Below are 17,658 nucleotides of genomic sequence, written 5' to 3' on the forward strand. Positions count from 1 at the left end.
TGCTAAGCAAAATAAGTCAGTCAGAGAAAGATAAATACCACATGATTTCACTCATATGTGCAATTTAAGAAACAAAACGAATGAACATAAAGGGGGAAAAATGAGGGGCAAACCAAGAAACAGACTCTGAACTATAGAGAGCAAATTGATGGTTACCAGAGGGAGATGGGTGGGGGAATGGGTTAAATAGGTGATGGAGATTAAGGCGGGCACTTGTGATGAACACCCAGTGTTGTATGTTAATTGTTGAGTTACTAAATTCTACACCTGAAACTAAATTTACACTCTATGTTAACTAACTAGAATTTAAATAAAAACTTAGAAAGTAAAAAAAATGCAATCTTTCAACAGGCTTGAAATCTGTTCCAAATATACGTGCAACTTTAAGTAATGTTTAACCTTTAGGCAGAAGAAAAAAGTAAGAATATTCTTATTTCTTAAACTTCTTTTATAATTAAACTTAAAAATTTAGAACATCCTTAGGAGAGAAGAATTTTGACAGTCTTACAATGTTAAAGAGACCATGATTAATGTTCAGGTTGTACTAGAAAGAGTGACATGGTTCATAGACCCAGCTCTCAAGTTGAATGCCATGGATGGAGAGGATGGAGAAAATGGGAGGAAAACAATATTGAAAAGACAGTAACTAAAACGTTTTTCAAAATCAATGAAGGGTACTGAACCACAGACTGAGGAAGTTCTGCAACCCAGAAAACAGGAGGAATACAAATATAAACATTAGGAAAAAAGTCTTAAAATCCATCAGAGAAAAAGACACACTGCCTTCAAAGAACAATAGTAAGAATTAAATCTGACTTTTTCATAGAAACTACAGAAGTAAAAGACAATGGAATAACATTTCCAAAATTCTTAAAGAATTCTTGAAATCTATACCTGTAAAATACCCTTCAACAATAAAGGAGAAATAAAAAGTTTTTTGTTTGTTTGTTTGTTTGTTTTGGAAAAGAAAGAAAAGTTGGAAAAGAAAGGGGGGGCGCCTGGGTGGCTCAGTTGGTTATGCCTCAGACTTCGGCTCAGGCCATGATCTCACGGTTCGTGGGTTCGAGCCCCGCGTCGGGCTCTGTGCTGACAGCTAGCTCAGAGCCTAGAGCCTGCTTCAGATTCTGTCTCCCTCTCTCTCTGACCCTCCCCTGCCCATGCTGTCTCTCTCTCTCTGTCTCTCTCAGAAATAAATAAAACATTAAAAGAAAAATTAAAAATAAAAAGTTAGGACAAAGCTAGAATACCAACAAACCACAAATCACTTAATATTTTATAATTTTATCTGCCATTTTGCTACACTATTCAATTTCAAAATATCATTAATTGAGACTATTCTGAGACACTGAAAAATTTCCAACGTATAGTAATTTGTTAATACACCAAACCATAACTAAGCATTTGAAAATTAAATTTTCAAATAATTTGAAATAAGACAGAGAGAGATGAACTTGTGTCATCTCTTATATGTGGAATCTAAAAATAAACAAATGGTAGGGGCGCCTGGGTGGCTCAGTCGTTGAACGTCCGACTTCGGCTGAGGGCATGATCTCACAGTTTGTGGGTTCGAGCCCGTTTCGGGCTCTGTGCTGACAGCTAGCTCAGAGCCTGGAGCCTGCTTCAGATTTTGTGTCTCCCTCCCTCTCTCTCTGATCCTCCCCTGTTCATGCTGCCTCTCTCTCTTTCTCTCTCTCTCTCTCTCTCAGAAATAAATAAAACATTAAAAAATAAAAATAAATAAAAATAAACAAATTGTAAATACACACATGCATGCAAGCATTCATGGATACAGAGAACAGACTGGTGGTTACCAGAGAAGGGCAGTAAGGGGTGGGAGAAATAGGTGGACTTTTTTAGTTTAACTAAACTGAATAAAAAATAAATTTTAGGATTTGAAAGAAACATGGTTTGGATCATATTTTCTTTGCGATCTTCTTTCTTATAAGGAACAGGTGTTTATTATTAATTTTTTAGCTTACCATTCCATGGCTGAACAGATGAACTTTCCTGGTTCTGCACTGGATTTCAAGCAGATTTGTTTTTCATATAATACACGAACATTGTTTTGAGAAAATATCATTTTCCCAAATGTCCTTCAGTTAAAACCAAAAGCTTAAATTTTTTTCCAAAATGTTTCCCTTCAAGTATCTCTATTAAGTCACTGATATAGTAAAATGAAATGGGGAAAGATTTACAAACATTTACTAAAAGGGATATTTCCAAGGGTTTTCATTTTTTTCTTTAATACTTATTTGTATTTTCTAAATTTCCTTTCACTATATTGCTTTTATACTCAGAAAAAAAAAACCACTTTTTAACGGATTAAATTACTCATATTTATTGCAATCACCTTAAAATTTCTTAGCCAGTTCTTAGATAGTATATTCCATTGTCAACAGATTAAGTGTTGAACTAGATGACCTCTAAGTTATTTAGATTATGAGATGAAAAAGTAGGGCAAATGACCTTACCATTAAGCCACTGGGCAGTTTTCTCTAACACCCTGGGCTACAACTGATTCTAATATGTCCATGTCAGGACACCCTGGCCAAGAAACACCACTCTAGGAACATTACATTTATTTACCTTGTTGATTTGTTCTGCAGAGTCACTGCTTATATATTCGTGGGTGTGGGTAAACTGTAAAAGGTAATATTATGAAATTTAGACTCTCACCTGTTTGATGTCACTGTTAACACTGCAATTTTCAATGTGAGGAAGTAAAAACGTGCCCTGCCATTCAAAAGAACGGAACAAAATACAAAAAGCAGCTACAAAGGTCATAGGAAATAATATTTCTACCTAGGATATGCTGCAGCTGTAAAATGTCAAAACGACCTCTGCCTTTGAGTAACTACTGTTTTCTTACTCAATGATGAACACTGTTCTCTAAAATCATAGACCGATTCAAATTATGAAGGTAAAAATCCATTCTTGCCTGGAGGATCTAAGTCACTAAATGTACAATTTCTTCTTTTATTTCAGAGGGAGAGAGAGCGCGCACACAAGTGAGGGATGACAGGGAGAGAGAGAGAGAATCTTAAGAAGGATCCACGCTCAGCAGAGCCGACATGGGGCTTGATCCCAAGACCCTAGGATCATGACCTGAGCTGAATTCAAGAGTTAGACTCTTAGCCAACTGAGCCATCCAGGCGCCCTAATGTACAATTTCTAAGTAGCCTCAATTTACAACTAAATAAAGCTTCAAACAGTTTGTGAAGACAAACTCCCACATGTATCTGAACTCTGTATAGTTTCCAGGAAACAGAACCCTGTGTCCACTCCACAATCCAAACTTGATACTGATCCCTTTACACTTAGCCTGGCTTTGCTTTAAGTTTATCAAAACATTGCTTCATTTACATTTCACCTAAGCTTCATCCTTCCTCCAAATTTTATAATAAACTCTATCTTTCCTTAAGTAAGATGTCCCATGATTCTTCTGATACGCAGTCCCCCTTGAATCAATGATCAATAAACCTAGCTTTATCAGACTGTAGGTTTGTCTCTGCTGGTCTTTACCAGACTGGGCTAAAAGAGATGGCACCGAAATATGATTCCAATGATACTAAAACTTGCATTAATAAGAGAGAAGCCTCGGGGTGCCTGGGTGGCTCAGTCGGTTAAAGTGACTGGCTCTTGATGTTGGCTTGGGTCATGGTCTCACAGTTTGTGAGTTCAAGCCCCATGTCGGGCTCTTCACTGACAGTGCAGAGCCTGCTTGGGATTCTTTCTCTCTCCCCCACTCTCTGTTCTTCTCCCAATTGTGCTTTCTCTCTCTTAAAATAAATTTTAAAAACCTTAAAAAAAGTAAGAGAGCAGCCTCAGCCAAACACTGCAGAGAAAATAAATACTAGAATGTGAGTAAACAGACAAAATGCAGCATCAAGGACTTATTATAAAGAGGATACTAAACAGAAGAACAATATGTGTTTCAGCTACAAACTGGGCTTGGCTGCTTCCATGGATGTAATTCTGGGGGGAAAAAAAGACAAAATTAAATCTTTAAACATGCATTAACTTTTGGTATTCTAATCCTAAAATGGGCTATTTTCAAACCCTATGAAATTATTAATTCATCTGATGTATACCAGCACTGGATCTGTGGTATTCATCAATAAATAAGTTAGACAAAAATAAACACTATTTCTGTGTTTTTATTCATTTGCCTTTTCATTGCACTATATTATGTTTTCAATAACAGAACATATGAGAAAACTAGTATTTCAGTGTACAAGACGATGAGATATGATGTAAACTTCATGAAGACAAAGATTGTCTTGTTTATCACTATAATACTTAGCATAGTGCCTAGAAACAGTACATGCTCGAGTACTTGATTAATTACTCTATTTAGTTCAAGTCTGACTTTCATAGTCAGCATAGTCAAAAGGACTCACCAAATGGGATAAGGAACTTTCCACTTTTTTTAGGGACTTTCTACTTTTAAGAGAACTTTTCAGTAATTAAAGCTCATTATCAGAGAGATTAAAAAGTAAAAACTAAAATCTAGTTCCTTCACATCCTGGAAATGGTGTCACAAAATAATTATTAATGTTAATTTTGGTATAAAATGGAAAGAAATTCTAGATTTCCCTTACCACATGTCCTGTGTGGGGATTTTTATGAGCATACGGTGGTCCTCTTATATGGTTCCACATCTGACCAGATGTCATAGCAAGCACAAAACACTAGGAAACAAAACATAATGAAATACTTATACAATATGGTGCAGCTGCTTCTATTCTGATTAACAGGTTTATGAAAAGTGTGTCTACTCAAGTAATACGCAAACAAAAATTTTTTTACAAAGTTTTTTTCAGATAAATGATTTTTTATTAAGGCTTGTACTTCACAAGAACCAATAATATTTACTCTGAAAGGAAAACCCTATTTTAAAATTATAAATAAGCTAACATTAGTTTCAAAATTGAAAACTGAAAGGTCTTTTAGAATATTTTCAGAGGGGGGCACCTGGATTGCTCAGTCTGGTTGAGTGTCTGGCTCTTTGTTTCGGTTCAGGTTGTGATCTCACAGTTCAGGAGTTCGAGCCGCACATCAGGCTCTATACTGGCAGCACAGAGCCTGCTTGGGATTCTTTCTCTCTCACCTCTCTTTCTCTCCCTCTCTCTCTGCCCCTCCCCTGCTTGTGCTCTCTTTCTCTCTCTCTCTCTCTCAAACATTTAAAAAAGTTTTTAATACAAAAGTAAAATTTTTTTTAAAAAAAAAAGTATTTTCAAAAAAAATGCCTATTTTCTTAGGGGTGAAAAAAATCGATTATGACTTCCTCCAAACCCTGGCCATCCTAATGAGATAATGGAGGAAAGAAACTGATTTTAAGGCATGAAATAAAAACATATAAAACCCGTTCTCACGGGTAGAAAATAAACAATGCTACCTTACAATAAAATCCTGTATGCAAACAATTTTGGTTCTAAATTAACTTACCAAAGCTGCAAAAGCCCATCCAGTCTTATTAAAGATAAATTCCATATTGCTTCTTCGAAGATATACAAGTCCACCAATAACAGCCAAAAGCAATCCCAACATAAGAGGACCAGCATAATTTGGGGGTCTAATCACTCTAATCTAATGGAAAGGAAAGAAAAATGTTTTAAAGTATGAAATTTATTTGTTAATTATATAGGTCAAACTGATTTGAAATGAAAGCAATAAAAATTAGTGTGGTTATTGTTGTGATGAGCACTGGGTGTTGTATGGAAGTGGTGAATCATATTTTACATGTGAAACTAATACTGTATGTTAAGTAACTGGATGTTAATAAAATTTTTTTAAATTATTTTAAATTCTTTCAGGAAAAACTATACTTTTTGCTTTTCATCCTAATCAAAATAGTCAACAGTGTATCCTAAAATGGGATGGGATAAATACAACATTCTGTTTACAACATAACATCTTTTAGATTAAGATGTATTTGCTAAGTATCACTAGATGGTCCATGGACTTACTAAGATCAAAGGAGTGGTTTCTATACTGAATTCAATAAGGTAATAGAAGATGTTTTATAATTTCACTCTTTCATCAGGATGATTCTGTTAAGTGCTACTTATGAAGGGGCTACAGAACTAATACCACCTCAGTGATATGGGGAGGAAACCAATTAGGTCTTCCCAGTAAGACCTGAAGTGGAGAATGGCAAAATAACTTTCTACAAAGTGAGGAAACTTACATTGACATCAGTTCTGTCAGCAATCCACCGGGCAATCTGTTCAGCTGAAAAACCACGCACCTGCAACTCATATGTATCACCTCGTTTGGGTTTCCCTTTTGCAGGAAAGTTGATGAAAGTTGGAGCTGAATTCATGTTTAGCTGAATAAAAAGAAGTCCATGAAAATATAAGTTATCAAAAAAATAATATTATCTTGAAATTTAGGCATCTTAAGGAAAGTGGTTAGTGGTGGAGTCAGGATTCAAATCCAAGCCTGCTTGTGACCTTAATTAGTACACTTACTGACCAAATACTAACTCCTAGCTAAGAAGCCTAAGCTTTACTACTTTAGAATAGAAAATCTCATATATCACAAACATTTTAATCTGTTCAGAAATTATGCAAAAGAATGCATTTTTGAGAACCAAAATTGCCTTATGTACCTGTACTAAGCTCCAAATAGGGTACATTCTCAATCTGGAGAAAACAAGACAGTGTTCTAAAACTGCAATGAAATACATACTTACATACATACATACATAACACTGCAGTGAAAACCAATAAAAAATGGTAGTCATATGCAGAAGCTATTGATTCTAAAAGGTTCATAAATGTTTACTGACAAGCATCACATTTTTCTATTCTCTATAATGAGACTATGGTATGCTTAAAGAAGACAACGTTGGAATTGCTAAGGTAAAGAAACCATGGCTGACTCATCTGCATTATGTTTCCTGACATGATATAACTGTACTTGTGGAAAATACAAAATCTGAGTAAGTCCAGGGGAAAGATGTTGACCAACAGATGCAAACATTCAGGTCCCCTCAACAGGTAATCCCATAATGGAAATTAGTTTGTATAAAACAATTATAATTTAATTTTTTTTAATGTTTTATTTATTTCTAGGAGAGAGAGAGAGACAGTGTGAGCAGGGGAGGGTCAGAGAGAGAGGGAGTCATAGACTGAAACAGGCTCCAGGCTCTGAGCTGGCAGTCAGCACAGAGCCCGACGCGGGGCTCGAACCCACGAACCGCGAGATCGTGACCTAAGCGAAAGTCGGACGCTTAACCGACTAAGCCACCCAGGCGCCCCAAAACAATTATAATTTAAAGACATCAGCCAATAAAATAATCCAACTCCCTTGCTTTGATTCTATACTCACACATTAGAACTCCCTAATAGTAATTTTTTTAGACCTCCCCATAAGAAAGAAAAGTATAGTGATTAACGGACATGATTATTTTAGTCTTCTTGGCAGTATAATACGGCAAATTAATGAATTAATAGATTAGTCCTTTATTTACCAACGTCCATGGAGTTTTAGTTTGGTAAGCGTGCAGTCTCCAGAACTAGATAAATTCTGGCTATATTGTTAAAATTCAATTTCTAAATTTGAAAAGCTAAGAACCTTGGGGCACCTGGGTGGCTTAGTCAGTTAAGCATCTGACTTCAGCTCAGGTCATGACCTCACAGTTGGTGAGTTCGATCCCCACATCAGGCTCTGTGCTAACAGCTCAGAGCCTGGAGCCTGCTTCAGATTCTGTGTCTCCCTCTCTCTCTGCCCCCTGCCCCTGCCTCTCTCTCTCTCAAATAAACAAACATTAAAAAAAATCTGCGGGGCGCCTGGGTGGCTCAGTCGGTTAAGTGTCTGACTTCGGCTCAGGTCATGATCTGATTGTGGGTTTGAGCCCCCGTCGGGCTCTGTGCTGACAGCCAGCTCAGAGCCTGGAGCCTGTTTCGGATTCTGTATCTCCCTCTCTCTCTGACCCTCCCCTGCTCATGCTGTCTCTCTCCCTATCTCAGAAATAAATAAAATATTTAAAAAAAAATTTTTAAATTTGAAAAGCTGAGAACCAGACCCTGGGCAGTTTTCACTCCATCAAACTGTTGCCCCAATTTTAGGCCAAAATATTTTTTTAAATTTTTTAAATTATTTTTTAAAACTTTTTTTAAACATTTATTTGTTTTTGAGAGACAGAGAGAGCACAAGTAGGGGAGGGGCAGAGAGAGAGGGAGACACAGAATCTGAAGCAGGCTCCAGGCTCTGAGCTAGCTGTCGGCACAGAGCCCAACGCGGGGCTTGAACTCACAGACTGTGAAATCATGACCTAAGCCAAAGTTGGATGCTTAACTGACTGAGCCACCCAGGCGCCCCGAGCCCAAAATCTTTGTAATTTTTATGTATGTATGTATGTATGTATGTATGTAATCTCTACACCCAACATGGGGCTCAAACTCATGACCCTGAGATCAAGAGTTGCGTACTCTTCCAACTGAGCCAGCCAGGCACCCTAGACCAAAATATTCAATATTAACTGTTTGGATTTATAAAAAAAATGTCTAAAATACAGGTATTTTATGAATCCATTTCCTTTATGAAATTAAAAAAAAAAGGTTTACAGGGTTATAAGGACTAACAATTCTAGCAGCCACTATTATTACTTATAAACCTTTCTGAATTTATTCATATACATGTGTGTATACCAACAAAAAACACAACTATTGCTTTGTGTCTGCTTTAACACAAATGGCATATTAACTATAATATTCTGCAATTTGCTTTTTACATGCAGCCATGTTTGAGGGATCTATCCATGATTAATTAGTATATATATACATATATAAACCTCATTCTTTTTTAAAAGTTTATTTATTTTGAAAGAGAGAAATTAAGAGCATGAGTGGAGGGGGGGAGCAGAGAGAGAGTGAGGGAGAGAGAGAGAATCCAGGCAAGCTCTGAGCTGCCAGCATGGAGTCTGATGTGGGACTTGAACTCACAAACCACGAAACCATGACCTGAGCTGAAACTGGGTGCTCTTCAACCTCACTCTTAAAGATTATTAAGTAACTACGCTATTGTTAAACTTTTAGTTTTTTTCCAACTATACAAAATGTTTCAATGAACAGCCATACACTTATCTCCCTGTATACTTATGAGAGGTTTTCTATAGAAATGGACTTGTTAGGTCACAGGGTAGAAACACTTTAAATTAAAATGTATAGAGTCCATTTGCTTTCCAAAGTGGCTCTACCAATTTATACTTTTACCCATCAATGAAGGAAGGTATCTATTTTTGCAAACTCTTGTCAAAAGCTCACATAATAGGTAAATATTATACATCACCATTCTTGTAACTTGTATTTCCATAATTAGTAGTATAACATCTTTATGCCAAATCAGCTCTTTTAAAATATCTTGTAGACCAAAGACACAATCAATAGAGTGAAAAGGCAATCTAAGGAATGGGAGAAAATATCTGCTAATCATATATATGATAAAAGGTTAATATCCATGATGTATAAACAGTTTAAAAACTGAGCAGAGAAAAAAAAAAATCTGGGCACAGGATTTGAACAGACATTTGTCCAAAAAAGAGAAACAATTGGGCAAAAAACACATGAAAAGATGCTCTACATCACTAATCATTAGGGAAATACAAATCAAAACTATAATGAAACTATACCCATTAGAATGTCTACTACCAAACAAAACAAAAAAACTAGAAAATAAGCATTGATGAGGATGTAAAGAAACTGGAACCCCTATGTGTACTGCTGGTTGGAATATAAAATGGTGCGGTCACTATGGAAAACAGTATGAAGGTTCCTAAAAAAACTAAAAATAGAACTACCATACAATATAGAAATTTCAATTGAAATCAGGGTCTCAAAAACATATTTATACACTTATGTTCACAGTGGTATTATTCACAATAGCCAAAAGATGGAAACAACTCAAGTGTGCATCAACCGATTAATGCATAAATAAAATGTGCTATAAACATACAATGGAACCTTAGTCAGCCTCAAAAAAGAAAAAAAATTCTGACACATGCTACAACATGCATAAACTTTGAGGACATAATGCAGAGTGAAATACAGTTTGTCACGAAAAGACAAATACTGTATGAGTACATTTATGTGAGGTACCTACAGTAGTCAAATTCATAGAGACCGAAAGTAGAAAGAATGGTAGTTGCCAGGGGCTCGGCGAAGACAGAATGGAGAATTATTTAATATGTAAAGAATTTAAGTTTTACAAAATGAAAAGACTTCTGGAGATTGGATGCACAACAATGTGAGTATTATTTAATACTACAGAACAGTTATTTAAGAGTGGTAAAGATAGTACATTATATGTTAAATATATATTCTCACTTACAGTGGCATGTGACCCTACTATTTAGAGAAAGATTTGAATTTCTTCCACAGATGGACATACTACTACCCTTATACCACTACCTCTAAATATAGCCCTAAAATGAGCATTGAAAAAAATAATAAAAAAATAAAATGGGCGTCGATATGAAAAGCTATTTGATGTAAAAGAAAATTAGTTTTGCATTTTTACAAATTACAAACAAAAATTTTTGTGTATATTGTTAAAATAAGTGGAATTACAATTTTTAATTTCTAAAACAATCCCAGCTTGAATAGTAGACAATCAGAAAGCAATTTCTTAAACTCTAGAGATTGTTTCCTTTGCTCTAATAAAGCCTAAATGCACTATTTTTTAGGTTGTAGTATGTTTTATAAATGCACCGATTTTGACTTATAGAGCTGTGACTACAATGGCACAATGACATTCTTTAAAACGGGAACATTAAGCTGTTTGATATTTACTGAACATCTATTATGTGATTAATACCACTAGCTACAGGATGTTGGACCTGCTCTTAAGTAACTCACTATATTCTAAGGGGGATTGTCAAACAACTCTAAGGCCAATTCTGCTATAATATAGAATGTGGATACACGTGGAATAGAAATACAAGGAAAACAGTATGGCAACACAAGAAAAGGGGTGACTTACATTTCATCTGGAGGATTTGAAAAGGCTGCAAAGGGAGTATTTGAAATGACGCTTAAAGGGTAAATAGAATTTTAAGAGGGGAGAGAAAGGTATCCTTGCTACTTCATGTTATAGGAAACAAACAACGATGCTGAAAGACAGTGTATGACATAATATAAATATGAGAAAGGTGGTTATGTGTTTGGAGTAAAGAGGGCATGAATGCAAGACTAAGGAATTTTGGCTTTAGTCTATATGCCACTATTTCCAAAAGTATGTTCCATAGAATCTAACCAAAATCCTCCATTAAACAGCCCAATAATTTGGGAAATCTGCATGTCACAGCCCACTATTGCAATTGTAAGAGTAACATATCAGCATGTTAAAGTCCACAAGAAGTCCTGTGTTGAGAGACAATTCTCATAGTTTTCTTGTGTTTCTCCACATGCTGCACGCAGAGGACCTGACTGCCTTTGTTGTGGATGATTTTCTGAAGGATATTTGTATAGCTTTAGAAAATAGAGATAGGCCCCCTCCGAAGCAAAGTCATGCATGCTTACTACTCTTATAAAAGATCTGGGTTTCCCAAAGCTTGGAGATATTCTCCCATAATGTAAACTACTGACTTTCTTTGCATTGTCCTGTGGGAAGTGGGGCTTGGGGAAACAGTGCAAGAAAGTGCTTTGGAGATACTTTAGAGACTGTTGTTGCTATGAATAACAACATCTTGGGGAGCCTGCGTGGTTCAGTTGGTTAAGTGTCCGACTTTGGCTCAGGTCATGATCTCACTGCTACTGAGTTTGAATCCTGTGTCGGGCTCTGTGCTGAATTTTCTGTCGCCCTCTCTCTCTCTGCCCCCTCCCCCACTCATGCTCTGTCTCTGTGTCTCTCTCAAAAACAAGTAAACATTAAAAAGTTTTTAAAAATAAATAAATAAAGTCCTTTAACTCTGGCCTAGGAGTATCATTTCTTCTGCCAATATCTATGAAACCATGGCAGGTTAACTTATTAGCACAATTGTAAGTAGAGTAAAACCCTCAGATCCTTCATAGTTTATGATACACTGAAGTAAAAAATAAAATTTAATTTTGTTTACCTTAAAGTTTCCCAAATTTAATTTTTTCCCAATGATTCTTACTAATACTTTCCTGAAAAACCTCTAAAAACTGTTATAGCAGGTAATAGGGATAGAATACTATATGGATGGTAAGTGAACCAACCATTTGTATTACTTCAAATTAAAGAAGATGTCATCCTGTCCCCTAACAGAGGAGAAAAAAAAGCTGAAAAACTGTGAAGTTCATAGTCCAGGGGTATAGTCTCACTAAAAGACTGAGACCTAACCATAGGACCATAAGAATGTACCCATCCCCCCTCACCACCACATTACTAAAACTCTTTACCGCAGCTCATTTTAACCAGTACATCATGTATGGTTATGAAGAAATATTACAAGGCATATCAAAAGTTAAAAAAAAAAACACACCATAATTTGAAGACATATCATAACTAGACATGGCCAGGATGGTTGAATTATCAGACATGACATTTTTTTAAATCTATGATTAATATGCTAATAACTCTAATTGATAAATTAGCATGTAAATACATTTGGGCAATGTAAGCAGGGAGATGGAAATCATAAGAACCAAAAAAAAAAATGCTAAAGATGAAAAACACTATAACAGAAAGGAAAATGTCTTTGATGAGTTTATTAGTACACTAGACATGGCTGAGGAAAAAAATCTCTAAGCTAGAAGATACATGAACAGAATCCTTGAAAACTGAAAAGCAGAGAATAAAAACTAAAAAGAACAGAAAAGAATATCCAAGGAACCAGGTCAACTAGTAAAAAAGATGTAACATATACATAATGGGAATACCAGAAGAAGAAGAAAGAAAGGAACAGAAGAAATATTTAAAACAGTAATGATTGAGAATTTCCCCAAATTAAGGGAATGCAAACTTGTGCAGCCACTCTGAAAGACAGTATGGAGGTTCCTCAAAAAGTTAAAAATAGGACCAGCCTATGACCCAGCAATTGGCACTACTGTCATCCAGGGATACAGGTGTGCTGTTTCAAAGGGGCACATACACCCCAATGTCTATAGCAGCACTATTGACAATAGCCAAAGTACGGAAAGAGTCTAAATTTCCATCGACAGATGAATGGATAAAGAAGATGTGATATATATATACAATGGAGTATTACTCAGCAATTAAAAAGAATGAAATCTTGCCATTTGCAACAATGTAGATGGAACTAGAGGGTACTGTGTTATGCGAAATAGGACAGAGAAAGAAGTCAAATATCATATGACTTCACTCATTATGTGCAATTTAAGATACAAAACAGATGAACATAAGGGAAGGAAAGCAAAAATAATATAAAAACAGGGAGGGAGACAAAACACAAGAGACCCTTAAATATAGAGAACAAACTGAGGGTTGTTGGAGGGGCTGTGGGTGGAGGATGGACTAAGTGGGTAAGGGGCATTAAGGAAGACACTTGTTGGGACGAGCACTGGGTGTTATACATAGGGGATGGATCACTGGAATCTACTCCTGAAATCATTATTACACTGTATGCTAACTAACTTGGATGTAAATTATAAACAAACAAATAAGAATTTCCCCAAATTAACATCAGACTCCATATCATAGATCCAGGAAGCTCTAAGAACATCAAGAAGAATAAATGCCAATAAAACTATACCCAGGTATATCATTTTTAAAGTATAGAAAGTCAAAGATAAAGAAAAAAACTCTGAAAGAACTGAGAGGAATAAAACATCTTACCTATAGAGGAAGAGAGGCAAGAATCACATCCAACTTCTCTTTAGGAACCATGCAAGCAAGAAGGGAGTGCAGTGAAATATTTAAAGTGTGAAGAGAATAAAATGCCACCAACTTACAATTCTGCACCCTGAAAAATTATTCTTCAAAAGTGAAGGAGAAATAAAGACTGACTCAGATAAAAACCGAGGGCATTTCATGCAAGAAATGTTAAAAGTTCTTTAGAGCCAAATAAATTAAGAAAGGTCAGAAACTTGGATCCACATAAAGTAAGAGTGAGCAGTGAAGAAGAAATAAGTGAAAATAAAATAAAAACTTTTCTCTCTTTTTTTTAAGGTTTTATTTTTAAGTAATCTCTACACCCAACGTGGGGCTTGAAATCACAACCCTGAGATCAAGAGTCACATGCCCCACTGACTGAGCCAGCCAGGCACCCCTATTTTCTTATACTAAATTCATCTAAGAACAGTTTGAACAGTTTGTTCAAAACAATACCAGCCATGTATTCAATTGTATGTGCGTTTATGTATGTTTAAATATAAAGGAAATAAATGACAGAAATGATACAGGGATGGGAGAGAGAAGTTAAGAATTCGTTACTCGCAGTACCCATGAAGTGGTAGAGTGTTATTTGAAAGTGGACATAGATTAGTTATAAAGGTATATTGCAAACTCTAGAGCAAGTACTACAAAAGCAAAAACAAAAACAAAAAAACAATTATAACATTATTTTAAGAAAGGAGAGAAAACAGAATCACATAATATGTCCAACTATACAAAAGACAGAAAAAGAATGGAAGATAAAATAGGAAGAAAGAATAAGGACAACAAATAGAAAACAATGAATATGGTAGACATTAATCCAACTACATAAATAATCCAACTATATAAATAATATGAATATCAATGGTCTACATACACCAATTAAAAGACAGAAATTGTCAGAGTGGTTCAAAAAACAAGACCCATGTATATGTTCACTATAAGAAACTCACTTTAAATATAGAGACACATATAGATTAAATATATGGATAATATATAAATTAAAAGGATGGAGAAAAATATGCCATACTAACACTAATCAAAAGAAAGCAGGAAATGGGGCGCCTGGGTGGCTCAGTCGGTTAAGCGTCCGACTTCAGCTCAGGTCATGATCTCACGGTTCGTGGGTTCAAGCTCTGTGTCGGGCTCTGTGCTGACAGCTAGCTCAGAGCCTGGAGCCTGCTTCAGGTTCTGTGTCTCCCTCTCTCTCTCAGTAATAAATAAAACATAAAAAAAAAGCAGGAATAACTGTATTAATTTTAGATGGAGCAGACTTAAAAATAAGGAAAGTTATCAAGGATTAAAAAGGTCATTACATGCTGAGAAAAAACTGAGGACTGATGGGTGTGGGGGAGAGGGGAGGAGGGGCATGGAGGAGGGCACTTGTGGGGATGAGCACTGGGTGTTATGTGGAAACCAACTTGACAATAAACTATTAAAAAAAAAAGAATCACATGATCTTATTGATACTGGAAAATCATTTGACAAAATCCGAACTTATACATGATAAAATCTCTCAGTAAACTTAGATTAGAGGGGGAGCTTCCTCAATTTGATAAAAATGTCTACAAAAATCCTAGGAATAACATTATAATTAATGATGAGAAACTCAAAGCTTTCCTAGAAAGATTAGGTACAAGAATGGCCTTTGTAACCAATCCTTTTCAACAGCATCCTAGAAGTTCTAACTAATGCAGTAATGCAATAAGATAAAAGAGGAAATAAAAGGCATATAGATTGGGAAGGAAGGAAAAAAATTGTCTTCGTTTATGGACGACAGGATCATCTATAGAAGATCCAAAAGAATCGACCAAAATAACTCCTGTAACTAATAATCAATTACAGCAAGGTTGCAGATTACAAGCTGAATATACGAAAGCCAACCACTTTCACATATACCAGCAATGAACAAGGGAAAAACAATACAGGGCGCCTGAGTGGCTCAGTCAGTTAGATGCCTGGCTTCGGCTCAAGTAATGATGTCACAGTTTGTGGGCTCAAGTCCCATCCTGGGCTCGGTGCTGACAACTATGAGCCTGAAGCCTGCTTTGGATTCTGTGTTCTCCTCCCTTTGCCCCTCCATCACTTAATGCTCTTTCTGTCTCTCAAAAATAAAATAAATATTAAAAAAATTTAAAGGGACACCTGTGTGGCTTAGTTGCTTGAGCATCCGACTTCGGCTCAGATCATGATCTCACAGCTCACGAGTTCAAGCCCCACATCGGGCTCTGTAATGACAGCTCGTAGCCTGGAGCCTACTTCGGATTCTGTGTCTCCCTTTCTCTCTGCCCCTTCCCCACTCGTACCTCTGTCTCATTCTCTCTCAGAAATAAATGAAAACTTTTTTTAAAATTTAAAAAAATAGGGGTGCCTGGGTGGCTCAGTCAGTTAAACGTCTAACTTCGGCTCAGGTCATGATCACGTAGTTTGTGGATTTGAGTCCTGCGTCAGGCTCTGTGCTGACAGCTAGCTCAGAGCCTGGAGCCTGCTTCAGATTCTGTGTCTCTCTCTCTGCCCCTCCCCTGCTCATGCTCTGTCTCTCTCTGTTTCTTAATAATAAATAAATGTTAAAATTTTTTTAATTTAAAAAAATAAAACATTAGGGGCGCCTGGGTGGCTTAGTCGGTTAAGCGTCCGACTTTCGCTTGGGTCATGATCTCACGGTTCGTGGGTTCGAGCCCCGCGTCGGGATCTGTGCTGACTGCCAGCTCAGAGCCTGGAGCCTATTTCAGTCTGTGACTCCCTCTCTCTCTGACCCTCCCCTGCTCACGCTGTCTCTCTCTCTGCTAGAAATAAATAAAAATATTAAAAAAAATAAAATAAAAATAAAATAAAAAATAAAACATTAAAAAATACCATTTATATTAGCATTCCCCCAGTGAAATATTTAAGTATAAACCTAACAAAATATGTACAAGATCAATATGAGGAAAACTACAAAACTCTGATGAAAGAAATCAAAGAAGAACTAGCAAAATGGAGAGATATTTCATGTTCATGGATAAGAAGATTCAATATTGTCAAGATGTCTTCCAAACTTCATCTACAGATTCAGTACAGTCTCAGTCACAATGCCAGCAAGTACTTTTGTGGATATCAACAAAGTAATTCTAATGTCTAGAATAACCAACACAATGGGTTTTTTTTTAATATTTTATTTATTTCTGAGAGAGAGAGAGACACAGTGTGAGCTGGGGAGGGTCAGAGAGAGAGGGAGACACAGAATCTGAAACAGGCTCCAGGCTCTGAGCTGGCTGTCAGCACAGAGCCCGACACGGGGCTCAAACCCATGAACCGCGAGATCATGACCTGAGCCGAAGTCGGCCACTTAACCGACTGAGCCACCCAGGCGCCCCTCCAACACAATGTTGAAGGAGAACAAAGTTAGAAGACTGTCACTACTCAGCTTCAAGCTACGGTAATCAAAATGGTGTGGTATTGGCCAAAAAGCACATAGATCAATGGCACAGAATAGAGAGCCCAGAAACAGACCCACATAAAACTGATCTTTGACAAAAGAGAAGGTAGTTACATGGAGAAAGGACAGTCTTTTCAACAAATGATGTTAAAACAACTGGATGTCCATGAGAAAAATAAATAATCCAACTAATCTAAACATGAAATTTATGGTTTTCACAAAGGTTAATTCAAAATGGATCAAAGACCTAAATGTAAAAGGAAAAAAATATAAAACTCCTAGACAGTAATGTAGGAAAAAACCTAAATGACCATGGATATAGTGATAAGTTCTTAGATATAACACCAAAGACATTATCCATGATGGAAATAACTCATAAATTATACTTCATTAAAATTAAAAACTTCTGGTGAAAAGCAGTCAAGAAAGTGAGATGA

At 36.3% G+C, this 17,658-nt stretch overlaps 1 protein-coding gene across 1 annotated transcript in view; it reads right to left on the reverse strand.

Annotated features, from left to right (window-relative positions):
* Positions 1-17,658, reverse strand: part of MAGT1 (magnesium transporter 1) — a 55,943-nt gene that overhangs the window by 13,862 nt on the left and 24,423 nt on the right. The window contains exons 4-7 of the mRNA XM_039222727.1: positions 6,191-6,331; positions 5,449-5,589; positions 4,602-4,691; positions 3,912-3,975 (exon numbers count right to left, since the gene is read on the reverse strand). Of these exons, the coding sequence (XP_039078658.1) occupies positions 3,912-3,975; positions 4,602-4,691; positions 5,449-5,589; positions 6,191-6,331 (436 nt within the window). The remainder of the gene's footprint in view (positions 1-3,911; positions 3,976-4,601; positions 4,692-5,448; positions 5,590-6,190; positions 6,332-17,658) is intronic.

This window comes from Hyaena hyaena, unplaced genomic scaffold (assembly GCF_003009895.1).
Source record: "Hyaena hyaena isolate Hyena2069 unplaced genomic scaffold, ASM300989v1 scaffold_1181, whole genome shotgun sequence".
NCBI lineage: Eukaryota > Metazoa > Chordata > Mammalia > Carnivora > Hyaenidae > Hyaena > Hyaena hyaena.